Source organism: Poecilia latipinna, unplaced genomic scaffold (assembly GCF_001443285.1).
Source record: "Poecilia latipinna isolate Pla-1442-1.1 unplaced genomic scaffold, P_latipinna-1.0 Scaffold53, whole genome shotgun sequence".
In the NCBI taxonomy this organism is placed as follows: domain Eukaryota; kingdom Metazoa; phylum Chordata; class Actinopteri; order Cyprinodontiformes; family Poeciliidae; genus Poecilia; species Poecilia latipinna.
Genome location: NW_015112669.1, coordinates 208,499 through 219,732, shown reverse-complemented (window position 1 = coordinate 219,732; position 11,234 = coordinate 208,499). Strand labels below are relative to the sequence as shown.

Sequence of the window (11,234 nt, the reverse complement as noted above, 5' to 3'; positions counted from 1 at the left end):
GCGGAGCCACGTCCACAGTGGTTGAGCATGTTACAGTCTAATTAACTTCTGTATCATCATTTATTTCCTCAAGATAAACTACCGGCTCCTCAAATAGATTAACACAACTTTAGTTTTCTCTGGTCTGTAATGGAGACTTAAATTTAACTCGTCATTTCAACCAAAGGTTTGTAATGTGCTTCCTAACCAGTTGTAAGTATTGATTCTATGGACTGAACAGACAGAAACATTTACCATTTTGAAGTGTTGATTTTATTTTTGAACCATTTTTAATTTTGAAGTGTTGATTTTATTTTTGAAACCTTATTTATTTTGAAGTGTTGATTTTATTTTTGAACCCTTATTTATTTTGAAGTGTTGATTGTCTGAAAGACCTTACACATGAATTGCCCCATACAGGGTTTGAACCGACAACCTCAGCATTACCAGCACGGTGCTCTAACCTGCTGAGCTAACTCACCTACCTTACAAACTGTTGAGTTTCCATGGATTTAAGAAGAACTTACATGATCTTACCACAATGGAGATTTGATAAAAGTGCTTATATTCCAATGTTTTTCAAAACAACATACATAATATTTTATTTTCCAGAGATTTTGTATTTTGAAGGGTTGATTCTAGTTTTGAACCATTTTTAATTTTCAAGTGTTGATTGTATTTCAGAGATTTTTTATTTTAATGTGTTAATTTTATTTTTGAACCATTTTTTATTTGTAATTATTGATTTTATTTTTTAGCCATTTAACCAAATCTCTGTAGAACCATTTGTCTCTGCTAATGACATCTTCAATACAGTTTTTTGATGCCAGGCTTAGTTTATGGACTGTAATGTGAAATTAGGTACAAGTATAAGTCTGAGAGTTTGGTCACCAAGTTACTGTGCTCTCTGAGAGGATCTGTAAGTATTTGACATTGTTCCATGCCCATTGTTGACTATAGTCTCTAACAAAATTTGGATCATCTACCAGGAACACTCCAAAGAGCATGAGTGTCTGTAGTGTAGTGGTTATCACGTTTGCTTCACACGCAAAAGGTCTCTGGTTCGAAACCAGACAGAAACAGATTTTGCATGTTCTATTCATCACAGGTGTTTACTAAAGGTCAACAAAGCTTTTGTGGTGTCATGGTCTGTACTCTGAATCCAGGCATCTGAGTGCAAGCCTCAGTTGAAATTTTCATGCGTTGCATCTCACATCATCAACTTTGGAACCTCAAACTGAAACAAAGCAGACTAGTTCAGTGGTTATCATGTTTGCTTTACATGCAAAAGGTCTCTGGTTCAAAACTGGACAGAAACAGTTTTTGTAGGTTATGCATCTCTTGGGGTGCAGTGAGACAACAAGAGCCTTCCTCTTTCATGATGGTTCATTTGCCAATCGACTTCAATGTAGGCTTCTTTGAAATCAAAGTTACTTTACTTCAATTACCAATTGGCAGTTCTATGGCGTAATGCACTGTCAAACTCGAGGCCCGCGGGCCACATGTGGCCCCCCAGCATTTTATAGGCCATGGAAACTCAAATGCAATATTTAAAACTTCAATACATAAAATCAGTTATTTAACAATATGAGGTGGTGTTTAATTAATTTTTAACATTGTAGTTTTATACATTTATGCTGGGGGTGCCCAAGTCTAGTTTTCCAGAGCTACCATCTGCAGCTTTAGATGGATTCCTTCTCTAACACACCTGGACCATTGACTCATTATAAGCCTCTACAGAACTGAATGAGGGAAGTCAACCTTTTGTCTGGGGTGTGTTTTAGCAGGGATGCACTCCTGATTTGTACCGTCAATGTGGCCCGTTGAGGGGGGCCAATATGCTGAAGTGGCCCTCGGTGAAATTGAGTTTGACACCCCTGATATAGAGGTTGTGAATTAAAGGATTGCTGTTTAAACAATTTAGAAATAAAATCCCAGTTTTTTTTACTCTAACTCGTTCTAGGAATGTTCATCCAAATTAAAAGTAGTCCTTTCTGGAACTTTCTTGGACACAAACATTGTTTATCTTGCCATTTTAGTGCCCATGCATACAAATTCTTGCAGGTTTGTCAATTCGATTAATATCTAAATGAAAATCAATGGAAAAGTTCTCAATTTATCAGTAAGATGCTGACAGTTCACTCCATCCCTTGGGATCTTGCCATTCAGTGTGGATTTCATTCCTCCTCATATTTTTCTGGCTCCGAACTCTCAATTTTTTCTGTTTATGACTCAATCGGTTGTATTGTTTTTTGTCGGCTGTTTTGCAGGAATGATCAGAAAAAGGTTGTGACTCATCGGGGCCAAATTCTAACTCCTTTAGTAATCTAAGGACCCACATATACTGGCTTTGATGCCATTGAAACAGAAAATATTCTAAATAAAGGCTTAAGATGACCTATTTACGCGAATACAGTCCTGTTGCAAAACATGTCTCAGGGTTAGTTTTGTTCTACTTAAAGCACGTGACTGTAATATCTTTGTTTCTTCTCTCCTGTCAGTGTGCTGTTTGTCTGATGCGGTCAGGCTGCCATGGCTCTGGTCCAGGCACTCCCTGTGAGTGACCATCCCAATCCAGGTCTTGACCTCCACCAGTGCCGGCCACTGTCACCCCACTCCCCCTCGGACCCTTGCTCCGGTCCTTGTGGGGCCTGCAGCGCCGACGCAGCCATGGGTTCAGTCAGCAGTCTCATATCAGGCAGGACGTATCAAGAGAGGCACTGCAGGGCTGGCAGCGAATTCGCCAACAAACCACGTCGCTCCACGCCGGCCACCAGCTGCTTCCGGCTGCAGGACAAAAGCCTCCGCAGCGGGAGCTCCCTGGAGCAGCTGCTGGTCAACAGCAACCACACACAGCCTCAAACCCAGGTTCTCCCTCCGCCACTGCCCACCAAAAAGCATCCGCGACCTGGAAACTCTGCCTGTGCAGGTGGGGGTGGAATGGCTGCTGGAGCAGCCGGAGGTGGAACCAACGCAAACTTTGGATACGTAAGCGAAGAGGCGGTTCTCGGAGACTGGAACGACAACCTGGTGCTGACCGTCGCCAGTCCCTGCAGCGACCCGGAGGACCAAAAGGACAGCGGGACTGTGAACGGCAACATCGGCGGGCCTCCTCCCAAACTCGTCCCCGTGTCTGGACAGCTGGAGAAGGTGAGGAGATGATGAGATATTTGGATTCAACAAAGGTCAAACTGTTTAGTTTTTATTTTTTTAAAAATCTGTTGAAAGGAAATTTGAACAAATTAAACTGAATGAAATATGTGTTGCTTAATGTATTTAGTAACCAACCTTAAAAATATAATACTGCACTGTGCTTCAAAAATAAGTTGTTTTTTTTTTCTTTTCTTTTCTCTTTTCATCTAAAAAATACTCCACTTTTGACTTATCTGCAGATTTCTGGTGTTTCCACTTGATCTTTATTAGACTGCTGACAGACAATGTTCTTGGAGACCTGCTATTAATACCATCATTTTTCAGACTTTGCAGAATATGAAACATAATGCCAGAGGATATCTTTGATGGTCAATAACTTATAAAGAGGGGCCAATAATGGTCTTAAATTTCCTCCATCCATACACACTGTCCCACTGTGAAATGGTGGAGTCCAAACTCATGGAATAGACATTTACAGCATTTTCAGAGTGATAAACACCAACCAGACCTAAAGTATTTAAGATTTTTTTAAAATTTTTTTTTTTTTTTTTTTTTACAGAACTGTTGTAGAAACAGCACTGCTATAATCACAATGGCTAATGGTTATCAGGTTATGTTTAACTACGGAGCCAGGAATTTCTTGATCAATTAGAGTATTGTCATTATTACTCCGTGCCTATGTCCGAGTTTAACATAGAGAAATCAAGAATAAATACAATAAGTAAATACATTTTTAAAGAAATATCATATTTACAATCTAACACATACATAAACAAGAAGATAACTGAAAAGGTTAATTGAAAATCATTATTTTCTTTAAGTGGAAAACTGTCATTTCTTGATTCCATTCACTTAAAATATTCTGTTGAGACATTTATTTCAGTATTTGTTTTTGGTTATGACAGTTTTGATCTACCGCATGTCAGAACATCTTAGACTGTTACTAAGAGGAACACCGCAGTGTGTTGTTAAGATGGTTTTATTTTTGTCCAGACGCATTTAAAGCAAAGCGATTATATGCAAAGTGACCGATTACTGAACCGGAAATCTTTATTTGACTATCAGCACGACACTAAATCCCTCTCTGTACTGTAAGCACTGAGACCTCTGTCCTTTTAAAGGACAACGTTACAGCTCAGTTACAGCTCGGGATTACGTGATCGGACACTTAATGTTTTTTTTTTTTTTTTCAATCTGATTTCGCCTATCTTTAGATTCTATTCATAAGAAAGTCTGAAGTTATTTAATTAGCTCATTTCCATCGATCCGTTGAGCCAGACCAGCTCAGATGGATCAGTTGACTCACCTTGCAGACGCTTTACGATCGGTGTCAGAAATCACTTACGTCTATCGACGTATCTAATGAACCTGAAGGAACATCATTAAAAAATGCTTACAGAACAGAAGAAGCTTTCTGTGTCATCTCTACTGGACCTTCACTCTCTTACTTCTTTGACCTTTAATCAAATGTCCTCTCTTCTTACTCCATCTACTTATTTACGTTCGATAAGAATGTCAGTATAGTGAAGTCTGTAGGTAGGCTATTCTGACGGCGGTGCCAGGTCAGAATATACAGCAGTGCCTATAAGTATACTCATTAAAATTTTCCATATCACATTATTGCTACAGCTTTTATGTTTGTGTTGTGTAGTGCTATTTATTTCATCTAGATTTTCTGTAATGTAATAAGTAATCGTTCTTAAGTAGAAAAACAGGAAAAGGTGGGGTTAATTTTTGTTTTTGCATAAGTAATAAGTATGCATAAGTAAAGTAGTGCAGATGAGCTTTTTGTAAGTCATAAATGATCAATTGTTTTATTTTCTTCCCTTTCAGAACATGGAGAAAGTCTTGATTCGTCCCACGGCTTTCAAACCTGTCGTCCCCAAGAACCGTCACTCGGTGCAGTACCTGTCTCCGCGGCCAGGAGGCAGCAGTCTGTCCGAGAGCCAGGCCAGCCTGAACGTCCTGTTGCCCCTCGCCGCCCCCAACGGCACGAGCAGCACAAACGGCAACATTTGCAGCTCCAGCTCCGAGGGGAAAACCAACTCGTGCGGAGGCCGTAACGCTCGCAGCAGCCAGTCCTGCTCCATGTCCGACTCGGGGAGGAACTCCCTCTCCAGCCTCCCCACTCACAGCAGCACGGGCTACAGTTTGGCCCCCAGCGAGGGATCCAGCTCGGGGTCTGGTTCCGGGGGCTCGGTGGAGCCGGTGTCGGCTCTGGTTCGCAACACTTCAGGGGGAAGCGGCGGCCACGGTCACAGCAATTCGGACAGCGGACGATCCTCCTTCAGCAAAAGCACAGGCTCGGGGTCGCTGAGCGGGCGCGGGCAGCCCCTCTCCGACAGCGGGTCCTGTGGGCACTCGCCGCCGCCTGTGGAGGGATACGAAGTGGTGGTGAAGGAGCTGGAGGAGAAGCTGAGGGAGCGAGACCTGGAGCTCCAACAGCTCCGGGAAAACCTGGACGAGAACGAGGCGGCCATCTGCCAGGTGGGGCGTCGCCATCCCCGTCGCACGAACAAAATTCGTTTAAAATGTCCAATAAAGCCTTTTATGTCGACGCCGGTTCAGAAAACCATCTCACTCGTGCCTTTTTGCGTTGGAAGGTGTATGAAGAGAAGCAGCGACGGTGTGAGAGAGAGATGGAGGAGTTGAGGCAGAGCTGTGCAGTCAAGATGAAACAGACGTCTCAGAAAGCTCAGAGAGCACAGCAGGTGCTGCAGTTACAGGTAAGTGAGACACAGAAACATTTTACGTCTTATGCAGCGCTTTGCAAAGCTACTCATTCCCCTTTTAGACTTTTCACGTTTTGTCACATTACAACCACAAACCTGAATGTATTTTATTAGGATTCTGTTTGCTCACCGATGATCTCTAACGACTTCAAAGCCGCGGGGGATTGTACATTTTGAAGTTCTGCAACTGAAATGTGTTTTCTAAACTTCAATAGTCTACAAAATATGCTCTTTGAAAAAAATGTCAGCCTTAAGTAACCTGACTACGTTGTCTTTTTGTCTCAGGGATTATAAACGTCATGTGAAAATTTGACCTTCGTATCCAACCTGCGTGTCTGCTCGTTCCCAGGTATTCCAGCTGCAGCAGGAGAAAAAGAAGCTGCAGGAGGATTTCTCATCCCTGCTGCAGGACAGAGAAACACTAGAAAGAAAGTGTGCCACCATCCAGAGGGAGCAGACGCAGCTGGGGCCCCGTCTGGAGGAGACGAAGTGGGAGGTGAGTCAGAATGTGACTTTGGAAAGGTCAGATTCTGAATCGCAGTGACTCTGAGTTCACTAGGAAACCTTTGCTGTATGTCTCTCTTTTTTGTTGGTATAAGGCTTTTGTTGCTGTTCATCAGGTTTGTCAGAAGTCGGGAGAGATCTCGCTCCTGAAGCAGCAGCTGAAAGAAATCCAGTCTGAGCTCACCCAGAAAGCGGGCGACATTGTGGTGCTCAAGGCCCAGCTCAGGGAAGCTCGCTCCGAGCTGCAAGCGAGCCAGGGCCGAACCCAAGAGGCCCAGACGGCCCTGCGGACGCGATCCCTGGAGCTGGAGGTCTGCGAGAACGAACTCCAAAGACGCAAGAGCGAAGCCGAGCTGCTGCGTGAAAAGGTCAGCCGTCTCGAGGACGAATCGGGTCGGATCCGCGACACGCTGTCCAATCACAGCGGGAACGCGCCCAAGAAGGGGCTCGGCGTGAGCCTGTCGTTTCAACAGGGAAGAGTTGTGATGGGAAGGGGAGGCCCCAGCCCCTGCATGTACCGTGATGGAGAGGACGGTTACCTGGTGTGGGGCGGAGAGAGCGACGAAGCCAAGGCTCAGAGGCAGAATGCAGAAACGCTAATGGGACTCAGACAGCAGGTACTTCTTTTTTGGCAATTCTTTGTGGCACAGAGAACAAAAATAGATGTAAAAAAAAGTGGAATTTTAATGAATATTTTAGCAAACTGCCTTTTGGATACAATTCAGTTTATTTTTAGAGCAAATAGGTCAAATTCTTAAAAAAAAAAAACATATGATCACATCACAGGGTTTCCCGCAGAAAACTTGTTAAACCCGGTGTTCATGGCGCTACGACTGCCGTCCAGCCACCCGCTGTGTTTTTGAGTTAGAAAATGTTTAAAGTTGACAGGAAATTTGTAAGTATCATTTCATAGTTATGCATTTTTGGAAGATTAATACCTAAACACCAACTATTAAGTCAATCATTAAAAAACCAACTAATAAATTAACAATGCTAAGCCTGGCAGGGGCACAAGTAAAGCCTGGTGGCCCGCCAGGCTTATAATACACTGAGGGAAACCCTGTATCAATCCCTAATAATTCAGTTATACATACACATTTTAATTTACACATGACAATACAACACTCCTCAGCCTCAATGCTTTTGCTGACAAAGCAAAGCCTAAATAAACTATTTTTTTGTTTGTTTTGTAAATCTGTGCCTGTGCACCAACCACACGTTTCAGCACTGAAACACAAAATAGATAATTATTTTTTTTTCCAGGTGGATCGACTGAAAGCCGAGCTCATGTATGAGAGAAGAACTGGCGAGGAGCAGCGGTCACGATTTGAGGAAGAGAGGAGGGTCTGGCACGAGGAGAAAGAGAAAGTATTAAAAAAAAACTTAATTTAAATGAAAATCTGTTTCTTTTCTTTGTTTTACATTGTTCGTTGCTTCCTCACATATTTTATTTACACCCAGGTAATCCGCTACCAAAAGCAGCTGCAGCAGAACTACATCCAGATGTATCGCCGCAACCGTGATCTGGAGCGCGTGATGAGGGAGCTGAGTCTGGAGCTGGAGAACAGGGACATGGAGGACTACGAGGTCCGCAGCGGCAGCAACGACATCCACTTTGAGGAAATCACTGCCACTGAGATCTAGACACACACCCCCACGCACACGCACGCAATCCAGTGAAATGTGCACACACACAACATGAAGAAAACTCACTAAAGTTTCCTGAAGATGCAAACCAAACACTGAACTGTGGACCAAATGCTGTACTAGCTTCAATGTGGTGTTACATGGAGCGCAGACCGAGCTCTGAACACTGTTAAAAAGGGAACATCTCCCAAAGGTGCATTTGTTAGTCCATGATACGCCTCACTAATTCATCTCCTGGCATCTCCTGCAGTGTTTCTATTAGGTTTTTACCTCTACAAAGCCAGCACAAAGACTGCATTCTTTCTGAGACCAAAAGCATTGATTAGCCTGTCATTCTCAGAATATCTTCAAATCAGGGTATTTAAATTAAACAGGAACCTAAAGCAAAAAAAAAATATATATATATATTAAATATTCCCTACAAAAAAATCTCATGATCATGCACTTAAGCTTCTTGGCTGCTTGCAATATAAAACACCTGGCCACCAGCATGTACAGTATATTCAGGCGTCAACACAGCAGCTCAGTTAGCAGTGACCAATCTAAACGACGGCGCCGCAGAAAAAAATAAAAAAATCTTCACAGCATTGACAGTTTAGATTCCTCATTTACCACCAACCTGTAAATAAGTTAGAAGACATGTTGTTGTAATTTAGGCATTTTGGCTGCAGTTTGTGTTATTACAGCACATGTGTGGTGATCAGAGTTTTCAGAGAGAAGCAACATAATAACTCAACTCTGCTCAGCTCACCGAGAGAAACGTTGGCATGATTTTTACCCAAGATTTCCAGTATTCTTTTTGTATGGGATTATTCTGAAAAGTGATACCAACTAAGCTCGACTTTGATGTTTGAGCTCACAGTTTATTTACTTGTGGACATCTCACTCTGTTGCTCCCCACCAAGACTCCAGGATCCAATAAAAGCTAGTTTTTCACTTTGAACTCATGTTTTTTAGTCATACTGTGCCTCATAAAACTGGTTCAGACGATGCAGCGAGCCCGTATTTAGCTCGGGGGAAGAGGTGAAGTATGGCAGATATCAGCGGGGTTTATAAAGATTTCTCTTTTTTTTTCTTTGTTTTTCTCCCAGTTCCAACTTTCTGCTTCATTGTTAGCTATTTTTATCTATCTCAGCTATTAGCACCAGGGTGAAACCAAATCCAAACCAGTATCAAAAGTGCAGGATTGCAATCTTGTGCGGCATCAAAGATTTACTACATGCCTGTAGTTTCTGTTTTGGATTTCTTTCTTTTCTCTGCGACTCCCACAGTGCAGGTCAAGAGTTTACACACACTCATTATCGGTGTGAATGTCACGCTAACTTAGTTCTTTTAATGATTATTCGTTTAAACCGTTCTCTTTTTCAGGATTAAATAGTTTAAGCAAAAAACAATGCCTTAGGAAGAAAATATAATAATTGGTTCTGCAAATTTAAATTAATGTTTTGTTTAATCTGCACAGGTTCAAAGTTATACATAGACATTCAAATATGTATATACTTCCCTACTAATATTTAGATAAATGTCCCTTAGTGAGCTCCACTTCACTCCTGTTTTTTTTTGTTTTTTTTTGTAATGACCAACAGGCTTTTGGCATAATTCTGGTTGGAGATATGATTACTGTCAATATAATTATAATTTATTTAATTTGGATTGTTTCCTCACTTATCAGCTTTTAAAGCCTCGTATATACACTTTCAGTAGAGTTGTGTTCTGGGTTTTATTGTTTCCCTATGTTTTATTATTCCTAAACCAGTTTTGTTGTGTTTTCGGGGATTGTAGTGACCAATAATTATAATAGTGATCGATAACTTAACAGCTGCCAATGACACAACACATTTTTTTTCGCTTCTAAATGTAATCAAGCCATTAATGTAACAGCTGGTGAATAACAAAGGTTATTGTTCTAACATTTTAGGAAATTATTTTAAATATATATTAATAATATGCATAATATTATAATAGGGCTGTATTTCTTATGAATATTTTTTTACTCACCAGATGGGTGTATAAGTTGGCATAATAGTCACATTCATTTTTCAAGAAAGCACAATCTGCAGCACTCTTACCGAATGAAGGTCATGAGATTCTATTTTAGGATTATCTACAGAAAAATATTTATGTAGAATATAATTTGCTTAGCTGTATAGATTTATATATTAACATATAAAGGAATATTAAATTAATTACTGTGAAATGCATTTAGCTCTCTTATTGGAATGCACTAAATCTCAAGAAATGAAAACTCTGTGAACTGTGTAAATCTTATTTACACAGTTCTTACATTTTCCAATAAGGTAATAACTAATTACATTGTTGACAAAACATTATCTTTTGGCTTTTTTACATTTTGAAAACATTCCATTATTTGCTCACCTTGAGGAACGTTTTATAAGACGGGACAAAGACTGAGCTGTTTGATCACAATCACAAAAGGCGTGAATTGAATTTCCAAAGTTTGACCCAGAAGGACATTGATCCTGAACTTAAATCAGAACTGATTTTGGAATGGATCAACCAGTGTAACATTTAAACTTATCTTACAAAAACATATCTTGTTTTTGTAAGATTTATGGAAGCGATTATCATAAAAATCATCCCACCACACCAAAAATAATGTTTTCAATGAATCAGTGACACAGTAAAACTTTCATGCTCATGATGAGTGTATGTAAACTTCAGCACTGTTTTAGTTTCCTAGATATCAGTACTAGTGAAGCCCCCCCCAAAAAAAAAAACATGTTTAAAAGTTATTTGTGTTCCTGATACTTGGCTTAATTATTTTCACTGAATGCTAAAGAAGATGGAAGCGGCGCATTCGCAGGTCTTTGTTTGCGGGTCTTTGTTTGCAGGCCCTTTCGGAAGAAGCCGGCTCAGGTGAAGTGAGGGTTTGCAGAGGTGTTTGCTCCTGCAGCGTTCAAAGCCAGCAGGCTTTTTCATGGAGCGTGGAAACATTCTCACAGTAAATGCAGGGCTGTGTGTGACACTGAGCATAGAGATATAGGGCTGCTGAGAACTTTTATTTTGCAAAGAGTCTATATTAAGGAATAATATAGTATTGATACATGGGAATCTTATATAATGGAGGAAAAGTTGTATATTTTTTATATATATGTAGCACCTGGATATATTTTGCTGTAATACTGGTGTGGATTGATGTCGATCTTATGCCAATGTTCCAGTTGATGGATGAGTTGCAAACGGAAGCTATCTGCAGAG

The 11,234-nt window shown here is 40.9% G+C and overlaps 1 protein-coding gene and 1 non-coding gene across 4 annotated transcripts in view; both read left to right on the top strand.

Annotated features, from left to right (window-relative positions):
• lzts2a (leucine zipper, putative tumor suppressor 2a) overlaps positions 1-10,736 on the top strand; it is a 48,868-nt gene extending 38,132 nt beyond the window's left edge. For 2 of the 3 annotated variants that reach the window (XM_015052280.1, XM_015052297.1), the window contains 7 exons: positions 2,481-3,129; positions 4,966-5,619; positions 5,736-5,858; positions 6,214-6,360; positions 6,485-6,985; positions 7,632-7,736; positions 7,830-10,736. In XM_015052280.1, coding sequence (XP_014907766.1) covers positions 2,512-3,129; positions 4,966-5,619; positions 5,736-5,858; positions 6,214-6,360; positions 6,485-6,985; positions 7,632-7,736; positions 7,830-8,012 — 2,331 coding nt within the window. In that variant the 5' untranslated portion in view covers positions 2,481-2,511 and the 3' untranslated portion in view covers positions 8,013-10,736. The remainder of the gene's footprint in view (positions 1-2,480; positions 3,130-4,965; positions 5,620-5,735; positions 5,859-6,213; positions 6,361-6,484; positions 6,986-7,631; positions 7,737-7,829) is intronic. The other variant, XM_015052288.1, reaches the window with a different exon arrangement.
• On the top strand, positions 989-1,061 carry trnav-cac (transfer RNA valine (anticodon CAC)). Its single transcript has one exon. It is a non-coding gene; the product is annotated as a tRNA-Val (tRNA).
• Positions 10,737-11,234: the final 498 nt, after the last annotated feature.